Source organism: Macrosteles quadrilineatus, unplaced genomic scaffold (genome assembly GCF_028750875.1).
Source record: "Macrosteles quadrilineatus isolate MER2022 unplaced genomic scaffold, UCM_ALF_1.0 Scaffold_7__1_contigs__length_78375512, whole genome shotgun sequence".
Taxonomy (NCBI): Eukaryota; Metazoa; Arthropoda; class Insecta; order Hemiptera; family Cicadellidae; genus Macrosteles; species Macrosteles quadrilineatus.
In genome coordinates, this window is record NW_026542600.1 from 55,861,425 (window position 1) to 55,886,184 (window position 24,760).

At 36.2% G+C, this 24,760-nt stretch overlaps 1 protein-coding gene across 1 annotated transcript; it reads right to left on the reverse strand.

Moving 5' to 3' along the window:
- Nucleotides 1-1,475: 1,475 nt before the first annotated feature.
- On the reverse strand, nucleotides 1,476-24,737 carry LOC128999005 (homeobox protein cut). The gene is made up of 12 exons (XM_054425361.1): nucleotides 24,699-24,737; nucleotides 13,767-13,948; nucleotides 13,266-13,408; nucleotides 12,387-12,695; nucleotides 11,385-12,128; nucleotides 9,866-10,029; nucleotides 9,044-9,219; nucleotides 8,393-8,700; nucleotides 7,632-7,882; nucleotides 7,003-7,261; nucleotides 5,407-5,807; nucleotides 1,476-5,198 (listed from the first exon to the last, which is right to left on the reverse strand). The coding sequence occupies exons 1-12, from the start codon at nucleotides 24,735-24,737 to the stop codon at nucleotides 4,095-4,097; spliced, it is 4,080 nt and encodes a 1,359-aa protein (XP_054281336.1). The 3' UTR covers nucleotides 1,476-4,094.
- Nucleotides 24,738-24,760: the final 23 nt, after the last annotated feature.

A 24,760-nucleotide genomic window follows, 5' to 3' on the forward strand; every position in this document is an offset into this window, starting at 1 on the left:
ACAGAGGAAACTAGCATATGGGACGACCGTGTGCCTTCAGCTTTAGTATGTTGTGTCGGAAATATACTGACGAGCAACCAAGAGCCTGAGCGGTGCTTCCACCATGAGCATTCAGCAATGTACCACATGATGGCAATGGGGGCTGTTGGGTTTTTCCCTAGAACTAGACACTACTAGTGCTAGACACCACTTAGGTGTACAATTGAGTGTTTCCTCTGTACCTTACTTATGTGTGTAATCACAAGACTTGTAATAAAAATATTTTTTTCTGGGATCCTTTTGTTTAAGTTCTTAGTTAGATGAGGGTCAAGTAATCTGACCAGACAGTAATAGAATTCAATGTTTGAAAACCAGTTGGGTAAAATCTTTTTTATTCAAAAAGATACACTTCTAAGTTCTTCTTTCTTCCGGTTAGAACTCAAAAGTGATGTACCTTATACAACTTAACCACCTCAACACAAAATATTTCTAAAAATGAAAATTGTTGGCAATTTTTTAAATGAAAATATGTTGTCAATAGTTTTGACTAATAATTTCTTACACCAAAAACATTGAAATGTTGAGATTTTCTAAAGCATATTTTTTTAAATCACCTCTTTTCTATTTTAGCATCATAGTATCATGCAAATAATAAAATGGATTATTGTTTATAAGGTATGGTTTATAGTAAATTGTTTGGAGTTAAGAATCATAAGCTCTTGGACTTGACAACCAATGCTGTTTTTGCAGTAGTACATCTCATTAAGTTTTGCTCTCTTCAGTAAACTTTTATTGTACAAGCTTATTTTAGCTTTGGATGATTTCAAATTTATCCCTGTGTATTCCACTATCACAAGCACAAGTTTCCAATAAACATGTATATTGTGGTTTTTGTTACTGATAGTCTTTCAGGATAATTCTTTTGAAATCATACAATTGTAGACACATTTTACATGGCGTAAAAGATAAAGAAAATCAATTTAATAAGAAATAAATTCAGTTTATCGTATACATTATTTTATTGCTGAGCAAAATTATAGCTTATTACGTTATTCTTAATGTGAAAGTTGTCTAATAGTGACAAGAAATGTGAGTATTCACAGAGAAGTAAGATACAGAGGAAATATACTTATGGGACAACTGCGCTTTTAGCTCTGGTATGTTAGGGTGGAAATGTACTTGTACCAAACCAGAAAGAGCTTGAATGGCGATGGCCACATAGCGTTGTTGAACAGCAGTTGTAGCGCACAAGATATTTGCAAAGGGGGAAAGGAGAGTGGAAGGGGACAAAGAATAACATTTGCTCTAGACACCACTTAAGTATACCATTGCATGTATCCTCTGTTTCTTACTTCTCTGTGGAGTACTGTAATAAGAAGCAATTACTTCATAAAAGTAGCCATTGAGTTATTTAGTATTAGGAGGACATAGACCAATCAAAACGAGTGTGTGTATTTTAGAAACTTCATTTTATTAATGAAGACACAATGATATGGATGAATTATTTACATTCAGGTTGTAGTAATCATACGTAGTGAAAGAGAAAAATATTGTTGTTACAATGAAGAAATACGACTAATAAAACAATTTTCTTTATATTTGCATAATTTTGGTTTCCAAGGAATGAAATGCTTAACATATTTGGTAAAATTAGAGAAAATAAATATTATAAAACAAATAGAACCCAACTGAGTCATTGAAGTCCAAAGCTAATGGAAAATCACAAAAGAAAGCTAACCGATCAACAATACCTCGATCACAATAACAAAACTATAACTGTAGGTATAAAAAGAATCGAATACATGTATTTTTCAACAATGGTATTTATAATGAAAAACAGATAAAAACAGTTAACATATTAGAAAGAGATAATGATGACAATTATAATAGTATATAGTGTCTAATGTAAACAATCTTTGGATTTTATTTACAACTACGTTTGTTGAAAACTGTACATTACGCTGTCTGATGGTCATGGACCAGCTTAATTAATACCGTATATATATATATATTTATATTTATTTATATCTATTATATAATGCGATAGAGGATAATACTGCATCACAACATATCAATAAATAAATGGTCTCTTTCAAAGAATAAATAAAAAAGCGCATCACCGTTTGAGAATTATATTACTAAAGGAAACTGAGATAGAAAACTGTGACAGGATAAAGCTTTGTAACAATATTTTATAAATCCAAATTTTCAGTTCCTTACAGTCTAAAATAAAATCTTTGTAGAATACTGGCAATAGCGATTGACCACAAATTATGTACTGATAGGACAAATCGTTTGAGCACATTTTGTGCCAAGTGAGATCATTTTGATGCATGTCCGCTCTTCTAATAAGTCATCAGACAGCTAACCTAAATAAATAACGTAAAGAAGAAGAAGAGAGGTTAGTTCTAAAGTCCAGCTGGGGATGAGTTGGACTAGACTTTTTAGGAAGACTAGAGGACATCATTGCGAACTAAGATTCTTTTAGAAAAATATCACTCGAGTGATGTTTTCTTCGTCTTTACAATTTTAAACATTGTGAGCAAAATATATATATATTTATACCAGTGGAATATTTGAATACACAGTATTTATCGTATCTAATTCGAACATTCCTATAGTCGAGGAATGGAGAAATGCCCATGTGAAATGCTATAACTTTATCTGTTTCTCGAGTACGAGTACATAGTTCTGTTCTATCTGACGGGGAAACAAAATTTGTCTATAAAAATTAAAAAGCTACAGCAGCGAGTGAGGTATTTTATGATATGATTCTATGACGAGTGGTCACTATAGACTGGCTAGCTTACCACCACTGGTTTGACCACCTTAGTCTTGTACAAAACATACGACACACAGACACACGTCACAAGCATACCTTTAATATTGAGTTGGAATACACTTTGTTCGAACCGTATCCGATACATATTTTACTTTGAATTCTAACCTAAAATGGAAAAAAGTTAAGACAAATTTTACGCTTCAGCCCGACAGAAATGTAGGGGTTTAATTTATGTACAAATTTAAACGGTTTAGTTTGTGAAAAAAAAATGTTTACCCCTCAGATTCCTAAGAGATTACTTTCGATATCCTTTTCCTATTTATATAAAAACAATGTTCAAGCGATCACCTACGTATATAACATTCGCTCGTATTCGTATTATCACAATAATAAGGATACATTATCAACGTCGAAGGAAAACAAGATATATAATATATATTTATACTTAAAGTGAAAACAAAAATCATCTCTTCCGATTGTACTTGTCAAGAGTTGAACTAAGTGACATCATAACTAACAGTGATAACCAGTCTTATTTATCATCTTTGATTATATCAACAACTCCCAACATAACATATACACACAACAAGAAAAAAGTACAAGAAAAACAATTTTGATCTTAACATATATTACAAGAATGGCTACATGCAACAGCAATATATTTACAAACAATAAATACCCTGGTGACAGAAAAATACTGAGACACCGGGCTAATCTTTAAAAGATTTCAAAATACGATAAAAGAATAATAAACTAAATTAACTACATAAATATTATCAATGATTGCACTTTTGATATTAACTCCATCGTAAATGGTAATATACATGTAATTTACAGGCCATAGTGTTAGGCCTGCAAAAGTATTGAACTTTATGTATCACTTGAATGCAGTTTTGATATTTGCACTTTCGGATACAAATACTGTTCGATTTAAATACACAATTTCGAACAAACATTGTTAAAAACACTGGATTCGTGAAAACGTCCATCCAAAAACATCACTGATATGAAATAGGCATATCATAACTAAGCACATTGTGATAACGTTCGATTGTTGTACAGTTTTGTGCTTTTTTGGTTTCAAAGGTCTCAAATACTAAGAGATCAATTCTTCACTGAAATGTGACAACATTTTCAGTGTTTATAAAATATGTTTAAGTAATTTCAACTATTAAACTGGTGTTGCGGTGTTATCAAATGATATTATGAATTAAACAAAAGATGTCTTACCACTCGTATATTAACATATAAACAGAATTGCATTTTACGTAATTATAAACACCGCACAATTAACATTTACCCGTTTCAATTCCATATTCAATGGGAAATTTTATTAAAATTCACTATCCCACTTTTCTTCTTTTACAGTTTGTAACATTTTCTCATCCTCAACTGTTTGGTTTTCTTCGTTGGAAGGTTCTTTCTTTAGCTGTACATCTAGAGGTAGGGACGCAGGTGACGGGAGAGTAGACCCTCTCTGTTCCTCCTCCTCGGCTACTGGAGTCGGTTCTACCCTCACAGTCTCTCCCTCTCGCTCCCTCTCATTGTAGTCGTCCGTTTGCATCACACACACACCGTTGATGATAACTTCCGACTCCTCTTGCCAGTCGGGGTTCACCCACTGAGGTGCTGCAGGTTTTCTTCTACTCGACCCGGAAGGTGGTTGAGGAAGTTCCGGTACTCCGATATTTGAATCTTCGGAATCTAACCTACTCTCGTTGTCTTCATCGTCCGAACCGGCTTCATGTTTCACCGTGAGATCCAGCCCAGAGTCCTGCTCTCTCATAGGTAGAATACCTCTTTGCATAAGAGCCGCTAACTCGGGGTTAGGTGGGAAGTAGGGAGTAGGGAATGGCATGGGAATAGGGTTCATGCCTAAACGTTGACTGAGAAGCATTCGGAACTGGTTAGGATCGAACCCTGATCCTTGGTTTTCCCTGTTAGCTTGACCTGAATCCCCACCATGAGGAGACTGTTGTTTTAGCCTCATTCTGTGGTTGTGGAACCAGTTAGTGATGGTGCGTGAGGCCAATGTCAGTTCGTTGGCTAAGAACTCGATGGTACTTAAGCTCGGGTAGGGGTCCAAGGCGAAGGCCAGTCTGAGTGCTTCCTTCTGCTCCTCTGAGAACAACACCCTCTGTTTCTTTGCGGCTGACGGTGGACTACTAGCACTGCTGTGGTAGAATTCTGCTGTGTCATTGGAGGAGGTATCGCTGCTGTTGTCTTGCTGTCCCGACCCTCTTCTCCGTTTGTTGAGTTCTCGCCTCTCAGTTTTGATTGCTTGTAGCCTGTCGATGTTGTTTGTGTCTGACAGCCACAGCTGCATACGGATGAACGGTTCTCGCCCTTTGATGCTCAGCATGTGCCAAGGCTTTGGTTTTGACAAGAGTTCGCTCACAGATCCTTGAGACAGCCCCAACACTGCCTCTCCAAAAATCTGGAACACAAAAGTTGTATTATATTAGTTTTATCTTCTTACAAATTGTTTAAAATGGGTTTCTGTTCGAATAAATATTCAATGGTAAAAATGTTTCAAAACTATTAGTAACATCAGAATGACAGATTTTTAAAATTTAACATGTAAAAAGATTCATGTGATTGAATAATTTCTTCAACATTACAATCTTTTCACACGTAACAATTACCTTTTGTCCGATGTTGTTGGCGAGGAGGGCCTCCTTGATCTTGGTGGTGATGGTCTGAGTGTCCAGATCCTGAGTGAGAGCAGCCATCTCGTAGACTGAGGGAGCGACCTGCTGACCTAGCCTCATCCCCGCATTGACCTGGTGTGGGGGCATTGTGGCACACTGGGGCTGCATAGACGGGGTGTGAGTCTTCTTGAGGTGGTCCACACTGTGATTCATCTGCAGGTGATGAGGCGGGGGTATATGATGTGGGGGAGGTGGTGGTGGCGGTGCCTGCTGCGGAGGATGCAAGTAGCTCAGGTGGTTCAGTGCCATCTCTCCTGGCTTCATATCCAGTGAGGGTGGCATCGGAGGCATTTTCCCGGAGCTTGGAGGCAGTGGCTTTGATATGGATGACCCTGCTGTTCATAAAATGAAGCTTAGATTCTTTTACTGATAAATTATATCATATCCATCACTTTCACTAAAAACTGTTAACTATAGGGGAGACTGGGGTAATGGAGGTCATGGGGTAATAAGGGTCACTCAAATATTTGAAAATTTAGGTAACGTAGATTGCTTCCAGCAGGTGCTGCTCCTTGGTGGCGGTTTAGGTAACTACTGACCCGATTCCTGTCAACATACCAGTAGAGACTCGGCCATTGTGAATTAAAAAGAGATTTTGCTCTGTTTCTTATAACTTTTAAGCTGTTTTAAATCAAGTTAATAACTATAAACTAGAACTTTCTTCGCTTGGGAGTGATCATTTTCGAACAAAGGTATGTTCCACTATCCATTTCTGTAGTTGTACGCTTAGGATTAGCTTTATGTTAGTATTTGAGGTTATGTTAAAGAAAATCATGCGTTCGGGGTAATGAGAGTCAGTAGCTTTGGGGGATTGGGGGTCATTAAATTATTATGTTAAATTATGTTAATGTTAAATTATGTTAATTTTGAAAACTTTGACGTTTGATTTTTGTGTTCTAACTGTTATTATGAATTAAATACTTATAAACTGCATCTTTATTCATTATTTTCCATTTTTCCTGTTATGTAATGCAAAATACATTGAATCAAATACTGACTCTCATTACCCCATGAGTGGGGATATGGCGGTCAAATACATTTTTTTTGTTTATGTAATTTAACTTCAAAAATTATTAATCTAGGGCACAATTCTTAGGTTTATGTTGTAGAAAACAATATTTGGAACGTATGTATATAACAGTGAAAGTCAATGGATGAAAATCCTTGGTCATACAGCGATTCTCTCTTAGGTGACTCCCATTACCCCAGTCTCCCCTATCACTAAGTATATGAGAGAAAAGTAACTGTGTCAAATTCCGTTTATAACATAATTTAGTTTTTTTTGCATTCTTGTTAAGATAAAAGATACATTTAAAATTTGAAGTAAACAAATATTTTACATGAGCTAATAGTCTCCCTTTCATTATTTTTTTAATGAGAAATGTTTATGAGTAATCAAATTCTGAATGTCAAAAATATTAAATTTGTAATCCAATTTGATCCTGTGTTAGTAATTCTTTTCTCTATAAAAACATCTCAAGAAGTATGACTTCTTCAGAGAGACTTCCCAGAAACTTTTGTTAGACTTACGAGAATTGATTCCATATCCTCCAGTGCGCATCAGTTTCTCGGGGGCAATTTTGTACTGAGAGGCCACAAGTTTATGAACAGCATTGTCATCTTCCAGAAACATCTTCATTCGGATGAACGGTTCTCGGCCCTTTTGCGTGAGCATGTGCCATGGCTTGGGACGAGCTAGGAGATCAGAGACGCTGCCTTGCGAGAGACCAAGCACTGACTCTCCAAACAACCTTTGGCTGATGGAAAATTGACTCAGCTGCTCCTTGACCTACAAACCACCAAAGTATTGAATAATCATTTTAGATATAGTGAAATATGAAAAGTAGAAATGTCTATGTCAAAGGTAAAATCAGACATCGCCTATAATTTAAGATACAATTTCAGGAAGCCAACAGTTCACTCTCTGTCTGTCATTGACTTTAATTATCACAAGAAAACAGTCCAAACTCCAGTCAAATTCGTAAGAGCCCTTAGAAAGTATGTTGAGTACTTCACCAGCAAGAAGTTTTCCAACCATTGCAATGAGAATAATATTTTTACAATAATTTATTTAATTAAATCCTATGGGTACCTCAGAGATTTGGTCAACCCTGACTTTGACTGATGCTGATTATTATAGATTTAAAAACTAAATTTACCTTTCTCACAATTTCTTCAGTGTTGAGGTTGTTGAACTGGTCAAACTGCTGCTGGGTGATGGGAGGAAGCACAGCCTTGAGAGGTCGCTGGGAGGGTGAGTGATGATGGGGTGTGGTGGGTTGAGAGATGAGAGCGTTGGTTATAGAAGCCATCCTCTGAAGAGGACTGACTGCTGCTGAGGGGGAGAAGTCTTCTGGAGGAAGAATGGAATTGCCAAGGGGTGAACTAGCAGAGCTTCCAGCGGACATACCTGCAAGCAACACGGCGGAGGTTAAAATCACTGACAAATTAGTCATTCATCTTACTACTAGAGTTAACTAGCCAATAATTCTTTACAATTTTCATTTAATATTTCCTAGGAGATAAAATTCCTCTTGACTTCCTGTTTGATTTTTTCAATGTAAGAATTTCATCATGAGGATTAGATAAGTGTTTTAGAAAAATATAATGATTTTGAAAACTGTATGAATAGGTGATTCAAGTTAGTCAGTTCGGTGGCACAGATTTGTTATTTCCTTGCGATTTACTTATGCAGATACTTGAGTATTTCTCCTTTTTGTTTTTAACTTCAAGTTTGTAATCATTTTTCAGTTTTTAATATAGGATGGCTGTATACCCAAATGTTGCAGATCCTAGATAGTTTCTTTTACTTGAGAACTCATTTTTAAAGGGGCGTAATTCAGTGAGGTCAGGAACCTAGATAATTTTTACTCAAAACTATCTAACATTAAGTTCCTTGGTGCGCTACGCGGGCACACACCTGGTTCAGCCTTCGGCCTAACATGGCGCACTGACTCGAGCTCACCATTCGGAAGTTTGGCCTCCTTGCGCTCCTTTGGTAAGGATAGGTCTTGGGCCATACCGTTGTGGTGTCCAGAGAGCGCCTGTGCCTGCGCCTGTTGTTGACTCAGCGCCTGGTGCTGTAGTGCCAGCAGGCCGCCTGGGACTACGCCACACTGGGAGTTCAGCTTGGCCAGTTCTCGGTGGTAGGCGTCCAGGGCCATCCGGATGTCTTCAGCAGATCCTGGCGCTCCAGCTCCTCCTCCGAAGAAGTGGGGGAACAGCAGTCTGAAATTGGTCAAAATAATATTGAAGACAAACAAATAATTTTTTGAATCAGAACGAACAGACATTAGTAATATTATTAACATTCAATTAAAGAGATTAGGATGCATTTGAAAGTCTCAACCAACTTTTGGTGTTCGATTCTAATAGTCATAAGTTCCAAATCACATTTGTTAGAATATTATTTTATATGTGCCAGCAAGTATTACTAAATCAAACTTACTTTTGAAAAAAAAAAACCAGCATCGCAATCATTTAAGAAATTTACTTTATTCTCCCATTACATTTACAAGACTTTTGGGAAGACTTTTGGGAGTTTTTTCTTCTATCACTGCAACTATCTTACCCAGGGTAAGGTTGTTCTCCCCTCATGGAGTCCTCGAACCTCCTCCCCATCAGTTTAGCCAATTCCTCCTGGTATATCCTCACTACTTGCTCCTGAGGAATATCGTCATTTTCATACTTCTTCAGCTTCCTGTTTTGAGAGTTGTCACCTCCTTTGTTCATGGGGGATGGGCATTGCTGGAAACAAAAATACATTTCATGACTACAGTCAGTTTAAGATATGGTAGTAACCATAGGCAGTGAATATGAGCTTTTGGCCAGAAAGTTTAATGTGAAATATAATTCAAAAGACAAGAACAAAGTTTCAGTTACTCTAGATGGATTTATGACTTTTATCATAGTAAAGAAGTCATATTGGTTACAAACAACAAAAGTTGCTAGTGCATTGTTGTGATCTCTGGCTGACTAGTATGAAAAGCATCCTTCGTACATAGGTATCTTATTGTCTCTCTGAACTTTGGCATTCAACCCCATAGTCTGGGGTATTGGTATATTCCTCATGTTTCTCTAATTTTCTAGAATGGTACAATACTGGGTATCATTTTTAATCTAGATGGGTTTAATTTACAAATAATTTCCCTAAGGGTACAATAGTCTGGCTCCTTTCTATATCTAAAACCTCCACAACTTCCAGTATTTCAAAATTATTTTAGAAAAATTAATCAGAGTGTTCTGAAGCCGACTACTCCTCATTTTTGCCATCCAAGGATTTGGGTAATATTTTATTTTCAGTATCCAAAGGAGCCAGAGACATTTGTTTGTGCATCTAAGGGATGTCCAAACCCTAGGGGGCGTTCCTTAACTGCAAAGATGGCTTGTTTACCTGTGGCTGGGTAGGTGAACGACTGTCGTCATTGCTATGAAGACTATCTTCAGTCTTCATCATTTGGCTTGCTTCGCTCAGAATGTGAGCAATCCTTTCTTCAGTCATCTCTCCTTCGCGAGCAAACATAGCTGGTATGCCACTATCCTTGCCTGGACCAACCCCTGTAACAACAACAATTCTTGCATTTTTGCAACTTCTAAGAAGAATTGAAGCCTAGGATCTAATTGAAAGCAAGATCAAGGAAGTAAAATAAATACTTCAGAATAATGTTTTATGATGTAAATATATCTATCAATATAAGCCAAAATGTTATTTATATTTTCCCTTTTTGTTGAAAATGGTGGTAAAGAATTTATTCATCATATGTACATGAGAATTGAAAAAATTAAATACCGGTATATCATTTGCATTCCAGTTTGTGATTTCTGTACAAAGAGATAAAAAAAAGTCACAAAGAGTATTGGAAGTTAGTTATATTAAAACTAATAACGCATTGAGAGTATCAGATTTTAAAATTATTAAACAAATTATTTTCCTGAAGATATTATTGACTTCTTCAAATTATTTTTAAAAATTTATTGTTAAAAATATTTTAATGTAACAATTAAAAATGTCTGCATTCATATTGTAAGATAAATCAAACTTGTCTGGTTACGTAATCTATTATTTATAATTAATTTGGCTCAATTAGTTCCCTCAACCCTTGCAAGCAGTGGTGCTTCTACAGGGAATGGTTAATGGAAATATTAATGGTCAAGACCAAGAAAGTAGGGGAGGGAGTAGAACAAGAGTGAATGGAGTTGGTTTAATGTAACAATAAATAGTAGCCAACACAGGTTCCAAAATACTTAGAGTGGGGAATAGTGGTTGAGGAGAATGGAAGGGGGAGTGAGCTAATGTAGTAGCAGCAGTGAGGGTCATAGGTCAGTGGGGAGGGCATCGCAAGCTCATTATTCTCAACTTACAAAGTCATTAGGCAGGAGTAGGTTTGGAACAAGTGCCAATGAGTTCACCTCTTGCTTGTCCGGTCTAATGAATGAGCTTAAGACAAAGCTGGGTCCACACCACTTTATTTAGACCTTTGTTGACTTAGCTCAGCTCACTTGATTGATTGTATAGGCTAATATTTGCTTTCAAAGGATATGTTTAAAGGAAATCGAGATGAAAATTAACTACCTCTTGGCTGGGTTTAGGGTATTGTATGATAAATTTAAATTGTAGCTTTGCTTGGAAAAATAAATTTAATATGTAAAAATAGAAATTATACCAAAGTACGTAGTGAGTACTTCCAAAATGGGGATAGTGACTAGTGATAGTAATGTATTTATGTTTTACTGAAGATAACTTTAGTATACTTGGTTAGTTAGGACAATCTGAAGTAATTTGAAATGAAAAATTGGAAGAAATGAACATATTCAAAATAAATTGTTTCTCAAGCTCGAATAATTTTATTAAAATAATTTTCATTTCACTTTAAATTTATGTATACTGTAGAAAAACTTGATTATTTGTTTACCTTTCTTTGGTATGAGGGACTTGAGAAGCAGGACAGCATTATCATCACAAGCCCAAGCATGCATCTTGCGGTAGCTATCCCTTCCCTTCTCTGTGAGCTTGTCCCATGGTTTGGGTTTGGACAGCAGTTCAGACACAGTGCCCTGAGACAGTCCCAACACATATTTGGCAAACAATCGCTGGCCAACATTGTGAATAGATAACAACTCTCGCACTCTTCGGGCGATATGTAGTGTGTCCAGATTCTGGGTAGAGTATTTGTCCATATTATACCGCAACATTTCTTGTAGGCGTGCTTCCATCGGATCACTTTTTGGGATCAACGATTCACCAAACCGGCTCACTATCGATCCCGGTTCGTCATTGCCAAATCGGAAAGGAGAACGGTCATCGAATCGAAAGGGACTCTTCATGACGTCATTGAAGTTCAGTTGCGACGAGGGATGAAGAACATTATTGTTCAGGCCAACACTGAGACCACAAAAACCATTGACTAGACTTCCGGGCATGTTGTTGTTGTTATTGAGGTGGGGAGAGTTGTTGTTGAAGCCATCGGACTCTGCCGCTGGACTCTTGCAAGGTGTAGAGCTGCCGTTGAGTTGAACGTCACCCGATACTGCAGGTGAGCTGGAAGGTCGATGGCTACCAGAGGAGGAAGTGACTGCAGGCTCATGCTCTCTCTCAGCACTCTCCTTGTCTCTCTCCCGCTCTCGTTCTCTCTCTTGCTCCTCAAACCTCAATTTGCCTGCACCAAACACCAAAATCAGCATCAATAAAATGTGCGCTCAAAAGAAGCAATGTGTTTGAAAGCGAACCCACAAATTTAATGCTTAGACAAACCACCAACCAATATATGTAGCTTTAATGTGATGTCTCTGATAAAGTACTGTTTACAACGAATAAATCTAACACACCAGTATTGAAGAAAACATAAAAGAGCAAAGCAAAAAGTAGGAAAGTAAATAAGATACTAACAAGAAAACACGAAGAAAAAGACATTTACCAGCATCGTCGGGGTTAGAGGTCGGTGTGTGAGAAGGTGGAGGAGAGGCGTTGATCGGAGAAGAAGCGAGAGGACCACCAACGGATGACCTTCCCTCTGGGGGTGGCAGTCCGGCCCTAGCCAGGTGATGTGGAAGAGAACCTTGACTGAGAATAGTCCGTTCTAGAGACCGTCTCCAGTTGGCCACAATCTCTTCTCCTAAGAATGAACCGAACGTCTCGACATTCTGAAGAGGTGGCTGGGGTGGAGGGGGTGCAGGTGCAGGGAATAGCTGGGATGCACTGGACTCTGTATTCATGTCTGTAGAGCCTAGCCAAAACATGCAACAGTAAGTAAACCAGCCAAGGATCCACAACAGTCACATCCCCAAAAATTTGAAATGTATAGACAAAAATTTCATCTATAGTATTTATTAAAAGTGTTCTCATAAAGATATGTGTACTGGGAACTATCAGCAGCAGATATATATCTCAAGCTTGAGACTAATAACTGAGAAGTGATCGCCAAAGTTGAATAAACTTTAAAATCCCATAAGCACGTCCTTCACTTACTTCCCACAAGATTAGGTTAGACAGTGAGGAATTAAGAAAAGTTAAATTGTGTGTATTAGTGGTGAAGTGTACAATACAAGTAATTAGTGTGTAACTTATTAGTACAAGAGCAGATGCGTTAGTCAGAAATATTCAGAATTATTTTCCAAATATTTAAGAAATACTAAATCATGTACTCCTTAGGGAATTGTTTATACTATTTTCCTCCACATTCTCAAGAAAAAAATCTTTAGATATTACTTATAAAACATATTTTTTTAAGAGTATAGCTAGAGCTTATCATTAGGACCTAATTTTTCGCCCTGGATAATGATGATGACAAACTCACCATGAATATCAGAAGGGGTTGAACATGGGGGTGCCTTGTTGCTCTCAGAATGCTGGCCTGTCTTGGTCCTCTCTAAGAGCAAACTTTCCAAAGTCTTCACATCCCCATCACTGTTGGGGGGTAGTTCTATTGACTTCAAGAAACTGAAATCACAGAATAACTCATTGGTATTGTTGGCGTTCAGTTAAAACCTACCAACAAGTAAATTATTTTCTGTGGTTAGGTTTATTTATTTTACATACAATACTGCTTAGCAAATCAGTTAAACAATATTTTAGTAAAATAAATCTGACCGAAGAAAAATAAAATAAGTCAGAACAGAATATCTTGCAATCGTCACTTAAAATGGAACCATAGCTCAGAAACAAAGTTTTCTCTGCACCCTCCCCCAATATTATCCCCTAACACATCCGCAGATTGGATATTCCTCAATTTTTGGGAAATAAACAATTGAATGTACTATTAACACTGTTATTATTGTTGAACTGGAACATGTTTTACCTTAGCTGACGCTTCAGTTCCTCATAGTCTCTTTGGGCATCCAATCTTGCTTCCAGCCTTGAAATGTGCTGCCTCTTATGGTCTAACTCTTCCTCTAGTCTTGCTATTTGGTTTGCAGAACTCTCTTGTAGTTTGCTGATACTTGACTGCAGTCTTTGTACATCTTCGATTAATTGGGAAATCTGAAAAAAGAGTATTTATTAGCTTGAAAATTACTGTGGTTGTTTTAAATATATGTTTAATGTACTGTACATTGTCAATAGAAGCTACGGTCGGTCGGTAAATATGTTTTTCAATATGTCACTAATTATTTTCAATCATTAATTTAGTTTTAATTTTTTTACTCTCAGGTGGGGTTTATCTTAACAGATTGAAAAAAAAATATGTGAAAACATGCAGATGATGGACACATGATGAATGTGAATGGAACACATATAGAAGAAGAGTAAAAATCCGAATGTGTTCTAGTATAAAATAATATTTTACATAATTAATTAGTCAAAGAAATGTCTTAAGCACCATATAAAATACATTCAACGTTTATTCAACCACGAAAGTTCCTATTTTGCCTTTAATGAAAACTCTACAAAGGGGACTCTTAACTAAATATTGTAATTTTTTGACAAATTTATCTTGAAAATAATAATTCCCAAAACAAATATTATTGATTCAACTATACACTTGTGAAAATTTAGTACTAAATTGAAAAATATAAAAATAAAAATCTTGACATTGTTTTCTATTGTGATTGTTTTTGTCAGCTCTCGTTCAGCCCCAATCTACACCCTCAGTCAGTATTTTAGGGGGGTAGATGGGGTGTTTTGGGGGGGAGGAGGTTCGTCAAGACCAAACTATAGGGACGAGGCGTCCCAAGACACCAATTGCAGCAATTAGGAGAAAATATTTCACGGTTACTTGATGCAAATTATTTTTAAGACCTCGCGCATATTCGGGAACGGGTCCCAAGCGAGGATTCGGAGCAACAATAAACATTTCTGATACCTTCATTACTGACTCGAAACTTAATTCGTCAAAGAAATCGCAAGAGGTTTTAAATTATGTTTTTTAATTACTTAGAAATGCCCGGTTTCTTAAGGGATATTTTATCTGTAAGACGTATGAAAGAATATAAACACTTGTCAAATTTCAACTCGTTAAATGATATCCAAAGTCAAAAAGGCATGAATTTGCTTGTTATTTAAATTTTTTATTTAGATAAAAATCCGAGCAAATCGAGTTCATTTATTATTATTTTTAAAACTTTAATTTCCATCATGTAGAGCAAATATTTATTTTTTTAGCTTTAAACTGCTGTAATGTTAGAACAAACTGTTCAAAATAAAATTATCAATTGAAAGCAATTGATAAATGTAAAATACTTAAGTGGACGTTTGACAAATTTGGAATGGAATTGAAGTGAACATTAACGATCGAATAAGGGAAATAATTTAAGAGATCGAGAAGAGCGGTAATTATAATGGTGAATATCAGACGATTAGTTAGTGAAGATCGACGCGGCAAAACAATCAGCTGATCAACTCCCCAAGTCTTTCCAGACATAATGAAAATCAAACAAAGACTTCGATTATAGAGTGCCGTCTACTTTTGTCTTGACAAATTCGGCTTTTGCCGCAGGACTAATAGGCTGTTTTAGCGATCTGCATTCTGTATATTTACTAAGTTAAGAATTATGTTTTGTGGAATAAAAAATTCTATAAATTGATGTGGTGGAATAAAATAATATTTATGAATTCGATTTTTATTTTTGGTTTGATGGTGAGAGGAAATAAAATAAAATTGTTCGGTTATAACAGTGTATTCTATTGTTTTTGATTGTGAAGCTACTAAAGGAGAGTTTACTGAAATATTAATCCAATACAATTCTACTCACAGGGTTAAAAACCGATAATGATTAAATATATAATGATAAAAGTTTAATATTCAATTTATCAGGTTAAGTATAAATTAAGTATTAATAATTAAGTTATTGGTATTTACGTTATATTTATTATTATTAAGTACAAGTATAAAGAGAAATTTAAAGCAATTATATCGATTGCGATTAGAGTCAAAATCATGCTGGCACATTTAATGACACTGTAAAATATACGCTATAAGTTTTACTGCTCAATCAATTTAATCAACATTTTGTAATGAATATTTCTTATTTTTTAGCGAACATATAAATTACTTTTGAAGAAAACCAACCTTTTAATAGTAGGCCTATTATCTGATTATTCATTTTCCAGAAGACGAAATATTAATACAGTTAAAAATGTTTAGTTGCGAAATTATAACTGCCAATGGTCAGATGAATATTCGAAATCGATTGTCATTGTAACATCTTTTATATTTTTACCAATAAATCTTGTAAGTACAAGGGTAAATATATCGAGTAGTGTTAAAAGAGATATTTTAGTAACATTCAATTCTTGTAAATTTCTTACAGTTCAGCAATCATTGAAAATGAAATTATACAAATTGACAGAAGGAATCAGTCTCCACTGTCGGATCTGGTTGAAAAATTCGCTCCTACCAATCTATGAATTCATCGAACAGTAATTAAAATTAGAATGATTGTGGATTTGAAGAAGGAAGTGGACGTTAATTGGCTAGCACGGACAGCTGGGTTCGCGTGCTATCCTCTGCCATCCTAGCATTACATTTTTGTTTCATTATTAATGATCATGGGCAGTCACCTTACGAGTTCAGCCATTGACTCGAGTCGCATTATTAACCGGGCTAAATCCTAGGTAGGGGTCGGTCATGTATGGAGTACCGCCCTGGTGAAAGTTCCAATTCGTGACATCTTTGACGATTTTATGCTCAAAAATTTCAACTTCACCATGTGAGTAGTGGCCCCAAGGACGAATTTTTAACTTAAATCTTTGAGTTGCCTCCTTTATGATCTTTCTTAAAATACAAATGCGGGTTAGAGGTTATATCCTTACAATCGCGTATGTAGTAGTATTTGTTTGAAATACTTTTTTATGGTTGTTTATGCTATTTAAGGGATTGCAGAAATTTACGTCACAAAAAAAGTTTTCACGACGTTTCTGGGTCTAGAATCCGATCCGTCATCAGGTCATGAAGAAAGAGATTTTCTCACAATCAAGACATTTGAAAATTGTAACTAATTGTTCCTAGTAATTTATAAGACAAATTGTTTATAGTGACAATATTTCGTGATTATTGAAGTGAAAAATGTGGCCTTTGAACTGCAGATGGTATAGCACCAAGTCAGTTTAGTGTTGCAGACCATCCCCTAGATAAGTGTTACTCAGATAAAGTGAGCTCGGGGGTGTATCACCCGCACACGTCACCACCACACACTCCATGTTCTCATGCGGCTATTTTCTGTTTTGGGGAGTAAGATAATATTAGATCTTATAAAAAATTTGGTGGTGACGTTGAAAATAAATTTGCGTACATTGTACATACCTATTATTCTTTGTAACAGTAATTTGAGTTTTTAATGAACAAAGTGTCAACACATTCGTCGGTAAAAGTAATTGTTTATTTTAAAAAACTATTTTTAAGAGATACTTTAAACCCCCTTTAGCAACACGACATATCAATTAGAAAACAAAAGACTCAATACCGATGCGTACGAGGGCATAACAAAGTTCTTAATCTTATTAAAAGGGATACGCGGAAATCGAGAACACTTTTACCCTAACGAACCAAAGACACGTAACGCGGAGTGACTTAAGGGGTGATGGAAAAGCGGTCGGAACGGATTGGGAACAGAACTCGGCGAGATAAAGAGAAGAGCTAGCATTGTGTTGCGGAGGCGGGGGAGGGGGACTCAAGGATTTGATCATTTCTGAATATCCATCATACGAACTGTATAGGACGTCAGACTACGAAGGTCTGAATATTTAATCGATCGATCGAAGGGGAATCGGATGGGACGGGGGGATCTGTCTAATTGTTGGAGGCAAAGCCGAGCGCGAAGACTGAGGCTTAATCACTCTCCCCCCCTGCACATGCCCTTGTGCCGATAATCGATAATAATACTCAAATAAAGAGCACATAGGACCTAATCCGAGCGACACGGGATTGCTTTTATAAGGCTAAGAAAGTGAGGATGACCACTGTGGCTGCCCTGGACCTATCCTCCTACCCTCCCCTCCCCTACTGAACTACGTGAACCCCTCACCACGAGTCTCTATTCATGATGTATCTTTTGTTTCAATATAAAATATAACGTTCATATATATTATACAATGAATAATTGTGATCACACGATATGAAAAGATCTCAACAAAACTTTTGTGTTTCATTGATTTTCTGTTTTGTTTATAACACAAATTTGATTTTGTCAGGAGCTCTGTTTGCTTCTAAAAAGATTTTAACTTGCTAACTAACTTTTGTTATTTTATATAAAAAAAATATACCAACTAATTGAATCGGTTCTTTTTATTTTTGGAAGTTTAATTCTTTGACGAATAAATATAATGTGGATGATTTTAAGGTTTGTAAACAGGTATTAACATTTAAAAAATTCTCAAAGCAAATATATTTTTTGTCATAACAATTTGTTTGGTATGTATAAAAAACGTGTTCTAATACAATAATACAAGTTTTAACAATAAACTGAGGTCGAAACCCCCTTGCAAGTCATCTTGATACCATCATTAACTCCCCGCCAAACCCGAGAAAAACTTTTGAACTGTTCGCGATGTATTGCCACTTCACCTGGGAATCGATGGCCATCTTGCTCTGAAATGGCGTTTGCATTCTTCCCCGCAGAATTTGGAGTAATCTCCGGGTTTGTTATTATCCAGTTTCATAGTTGACTCCGTCTCGTCGATACGACGTTCCGCAGTCTCCCCTCATTTATAATCTGCATCCCTCATGTTCCCCCGGGGTTCCATACGTAAGTATAAATTAACTTTTAAAACATTTGTACCCCCTTGAGTAGAAGTTTGATATTTAATTGTATATAAGTATGGATGCACATTATAAATGACGAATTGATTGAAATTCGCGTGAACAAGTTCTGGGAAAAAGAACCACAGGTTTCGACAAGTTGAAACTCACTATCGTTTGTAATGTGGATTGAAATAATGTTAAAAATTCCCACGATTGTAGAACAAAGAATGAAAGAGAGTCGGTTAAACCCTTTTGGAAATCAGGATCGGGAAATATCTCAATAGAATCCATCGCTCGGATCGAGTCGTTAAAGTATAATAAGAAACATAGACGGGGTCTGAGCGGTATAGGGACACCGCTTTAATTAACAGGGAGCATCGCTGTTACGGAATAATTGAAAATATCAAACCAGTGATGTTTTTGTATCCGTAATCGAGCGAATGAAAGCCATTCGCGAAGCTACAATTACTTATTGGCTCATTCTTCATGCCTCAATACAATTTTTATTCGTGTTTTGCGAACAAGTGAGGCGTTTTGAAAAGGCGTTTCACTCTGTTTTATTCGGGCTTTAATTCATCTCGATTTTGAATAGGAGCGTCCTAGTGTTTAGTTGATTCAATCGGTTTCGAGTTCGGCCCTGCAATGTTCACCCGTATTCTTTTATACGTAACGTGCTCGTTGCATCGTCAGTTTTTTGAAGCGGTTGATATCAAAGCGTTTATGACTCTTAATCACTTTTTCAAACAGCTGTTCTGTTGTACGCGCAAATATGAAATCGAGGCACGCACGGCTTAAAGACAGATAAAAACTAGACCTAATTAAGCTGTAAACCTGGACATGGTAGTCTGAGGGTGGGGCGAGCGTGATCCAACAGTCAACACCAAATCTCGGCACTGCACCGCGCCGCGCCGCGCCGATAAGAACCATTTACAAATACAATATTTGACACGTTATTTACAGCTTATATCCACCTGTGGGCCAGTAAACGGGTTCAGCCTCGGGTGGGATTATCTCGGATAGATTAGGATGCATTCCCGGACGTTCAGCTACAGACCTCAATATGACGAAAAATAACAACTGTGTATGCGCATTTCGAGGATTTAAATTAACCTGTACTTTTAAAAAGCTTTGAGCTAATACAAAGTTATACATCAAAACTATGTTTTGCAAGACAACAGTGCAAGTTTAAAACTTAAAGTAGCATCTTAAAACAAGCCTAAGGTGATTAGAAGTTGGCATTATATTATGTACCAACATTTGGTACGCCTTTATCAGCATTTTATCTGTTGCTGCTATTATAAGTATGGACTATTCCAACACTTCCCGACGTATCTACAATTATATTGCATTTAAAATACGTGTTCTCAGATAAGGCCTGATCATGACCGGTGTAACTGGTCGAAATGAATCGTCATTCTATCTTTTACAAGGATTTACCATCTTGTAAATGTATAGCTGTAGTTCAGTAACAAAATATTTGAGTTTTAAAATACCATTAATGAAAATCCGTAAAACAATTATCGTTACAGACGTCGTATTCCTGAGAGAAGAAATTTTAAACTAGAGATACGAACCCGCTGAAATAAACAATATTGCGACGAACAAATTCACGTTTCAAATGCAATAACTTCGGTCAGTATTGTAAAACATTTATCCTGGAATGGGAGAACGGTTAGTTACGTAAGAACAATAATATGGCGGAATAAAGGATTCCAATTGTCGTTGAAATAGAACAATTTACCTTACAACTGAGGTAAGCGAAGTGGGTGAAAGGTTATAGAAACTGCGGGCTTGGTTATGTAACGTCGGACGTCTTGAATAGCGATTGACAGAACCACTGAAGATCTTGATGAGCCGAGTAAACATGGGGGCTTAAGAGGGGAGGTTGATAAAACACAGGAGACAATAATAATGGGTGATAAACATGTACCTTCGTTCTAGACTCTAGAGCATTGACAGGATTAAACATTTGTTAAATCTTTCGTGTTCGCTTTAGATAACACGATTTTTTAGACATTCTTGATTCTAAGTTATCAGTTGAATTCATTAATTGATTTCCATGCCTAATTGTAAAGAACCAAATAAAAGATGGTTTAAAATATAGATAATTTTAAATAGTTGTACCATATACATGTTATTACATTTTTCAACCAACACAAAATATATTTGTTCCAAAAGAAATTAATCTAAAAGAGACAGAGTTTATAGAGAGAAAGAGCAATAAAATTAGCATCAACAAACCCTATCGGAATGAGAAACACTACTTCGACAAACGGCATATAAATTCGACATTTGGGTGAAGCAGATTATTTAATCTTATTAACCACTTAAAGGGAGGCTCTGGGTTCACTATAGGTTAAGAGGAAACCAGAGGAAAAATGAAACAGGATTAAATTGAGAAGGGACACGCCATCGAGTGAAACAGCGACTCTTGAGAAAATTAAAGAAAAAAGTCAAGATGCTCAATAAAGTCAAACGGTTGTTGGGCCCACGCTGTCGATCTTGACAGAAATGCTCTTGTGGGGCTAATAACATTTCGAATTACAATTAGACAGACACGACGCGGGGGGCGCTTCTACTACCTGAACTTGTTCTTCAGTTGCTTCATTTCATTGGCATCCTTCAGAGTTGGCGTTCTAATTGTATATTGGAAATACTAAATCTGCGTTTCAGCTTCAGATTGCTTCCCTCTTTCGCGATTGTTGGGGCGTGTTTGACTGATTAAATCTCTACGTCGCGCAAAACACACTCTTACTGCGGTTGTAATTGATAGGGAAACTATACAACAGCTGGGGAAGATGCTGACAATACATTGACAAATCTCATCGATATCTCCTCCTCCACCTGGCGGCTGATTGGCTTGATTGGAGCGTTTAGTCTACTTAAGCGATCGGCAACGGAGATGTTAGCGTATCTTATTTAAAGCAGTTGTATTCTATTACATAAGTATTAAAATAGCCTGATTTAAACCTTATACGATAAAACGTGCCGGTTTAAATGTTATGCCCTTTATTTTATATCCTTATATAAGTAACCAAAAATGTATTGTCACATGTATTCAAACGCAACGTCCACCAGCTGTACCTACATATAATATACATACATGTATATAGAATGTTTTATACAATATTACAGTACACCCCCTTTCTAATGAGAACTAATTCCGTGTAATTTAAAGTGAAATTCAATGTAATGAACAGTTCGATACGGGAAGAACATTGAAAGTGGAAACGGGTTGCGACTGCTCGCTAAACAAAGAGTCGGGGCAGTCAGGCAGACACAAATTATTGGATGATGACCGGCATTTTGTGTGTGGAAGCGGATGTTGATAGTTTATAGTTGATTTTTGTGTGTGACGCAACGACCGTGGCCGCGGCTACGCGAGTACACGACTACTGTACACGACTACGCTACAAATTGGCTATACGAGAATTTGGCTCCAAGACTATACGATGATTTGACTATACGACAATTTGACTACACGACTATGCGACAATTTGACTACACGACTATTCGAAAATTTGACTATACGTCAATTTGATTCCACGGCAATAATGTACCACGATTTGACTGTGGCCACACGACTACCTGGAAACTACGCAGCGACACGTCACATGGATTTCTCCAAGTCAACCGTTCTCATAATTAATTCTCCTGCGTGTCCACTACGTATTTCTCCAGTTCGATATTAATGCAACAACAATTGAAAAGAGTTCAGATTCGAATTCACTTCCTGCGTTTGTTCGCAAGCTCAGAGCTGCGTGAGATGTTTATTTATAAGTTTTATCTTGACACAATATATCAAGGCTTCGCTCAGAATTTGTACTTTAACAATAATTAAGCGATCGTTCCGCGCGATAAGACCGAGTCCCACTTTCGGGAAGTGGTTAGCACGGTGTGCTTCGCGATGTCTCTTGCACGATTCGACGTTTTAAATATTCACTTGTTCGCTTTCCAAATCTGACCTTATGCCTTATTAACATGTTAGAAACTATGGAATGTGTACAGAAACTTATTAAATTCATAATTAGCTAATTATTCACCCAACGTATCCCTTCAACCCACATACAACAATGAGGGACCTCGTCATGGGTCGGCCTTGACAAAGTTGTGCGAGAGAAGATGGCTGAAAAAGATTCATTAGTTTTTATGTACTTTGGAAGTAGGGTGGATTAATTTGTGCTTATTAGAATAGTGCATTAAAGAATTTCACTACGTCGAGACGTTCAGGGTTTGAATTATTTTACAATATTCGATTTCAAAAAGAAGAATTTTAAAATTATTTCACATTAATGCAACTTTCTTCTTTGTAATTGTTAGAACATGGGTAAACTTTATTAGTAGTTTAAAAAGTTTCTTTTTTAAAATATACAATTAAATTTAATTATGTTAATCACAAGTGAAAATATACTATTTTTGCACAATGCAGGGTTAAAAACTAGTTTCATAACTTTGTCAATCGTAATAGAATTTCAACAGCATTAGACTATGTACAACGAGAAAGATTCAGCGGGGATGAACATTCGTGTTACATCGAGCCAATTATGGCTAGATTAGAATAAATAAGAAACAGCTGGCGATCGTCGAGTGTGGTCCTCTTTGCAAAACATTCTAATTTTTACATTAATTAATCCCTTCTGAGAATCGTCGGATAGACCAATTAAGGCACAACACGCCGTGCTAGTTATATTTTAAACACTATTCTGCTTTTTAAGTATTTAAGGTTTTGATCGTAACGTTTCTCTTAATTTGCAGAATATTGATGGTGTAAAATGTAGCATACTTCGTAAACTTATTTCTTTGTTTCTTATTAGGTGGTATACACTGTTAACTACAAAATATAAAGGACTAAAAGTATAGAATGAAAATGAACTGTGGTGTTTTAATGTCCCAAATAATATTATGTAAATGTAAAGTAAAAAAAGCATTGTGATGGTTCTTAAATTTATATATTTAATTATGAAAACAAACTAAAGATGACCACTTAAAAATTACGCTTTTCAACAATACAAGAACACGTGTACGTTTATCAAAACACAAACTATTTTAAAACATATTTTCCTCCAGTAAATTTTCCAACATGGAATCTCATCATATAAAGTAGCAAGATGTAAAATCGAAAGCATAATAAATCAACTTTAATTTCTCCTATTCAATATTAAATCCGGGGCGAAACATAAACAATTCAAAGACACTGTTAAAATTCAGTGAATTGATCGGAGTGTCAAATAAGTATTTCAGAGTTTAAAGTTTCATACAGCATATAAATTGGACGAACGGGGTGAGTGGTGGGGTGGGGGGGGGGTTAACGTTAAAAGACTGCGGCCAACTGTAAGTCAGTTATCGACTACGATTCGGAACAGTTAATTACGCACAATTAAGTGACGAGTTACAACGGAGTGTCCCGAACCGATAAGGTATCAATCTACATACTCTCTTGCAATCGACTCGATAAATTTGGTCCTTCGAGCCGGTTAAAGCCCATTCTTACTAAACCTATACTTCTTAGTAGTTAAACGAGTTAAACACGCATAAATCTACTTAATTAATATATGTGTAAATTAACTTGAATTACATTATGTTACGGCTTTAAATTGTATTTTTATTGCAAGCAATTAAGGAAAAGACTGATTAGAGTTTTGATAATAATTGGGGGGAAAGTAGTTTACGAACAATAGAGAAATGTAAAAAACCCGATTTTAATTGTTTACATTCAACTAAAATAAAATATATTGCATTAGGTTACTTTTGTTATAAAATATAAATGCCAAAGTATATAATTATATAAAATATACTAATTTATTAATGTATTACAATTTGTTTTATTTTACTGCAAGTATTATCAGTTTATGCGTTAATCAATTAACTTTATCGTGCCCCACTTTAGTTTAACCACTATAATTATTCGAAGATAAAATGTCACATTTTTAACGACATAATCGGCGAACGTAAAATCGCCGAGTTGGAGGGGTGGCTATTGCCACTTATTGACTATAGGACACTTCATTACTGGCAATTAACTATAGACATTTTGCTCCTTCAGTCTTTTAATACCTCCCCACTCTGTTCCAATGCTCCAATGCCGATAGTCATTATGCTTCTTTGTCTGTAGTATT

Coding starts and splice junctions, on each gene's coding strand:
- LOC128999005 (XM_054425361.1), bottom strand. CDS start 24,737: ATGACTATCGGCATTGGAGCATTGGAACAGAGTGGGGAG. Junction 12,129..12,386: donor CTCTAACCCCGACGATGCTG/GTAAATGTCTTT, acceptor TGTTTGGTGCAG/GCAAATTGAGGTTTGAGGAG. Junction 10,030..11,384: donor GTCCCTCATACCAAAGAAAG/GTAAACAAATAA, acceptor TTGTTGTTACAG/GGGTTGGTCCAGGCAAGGAT.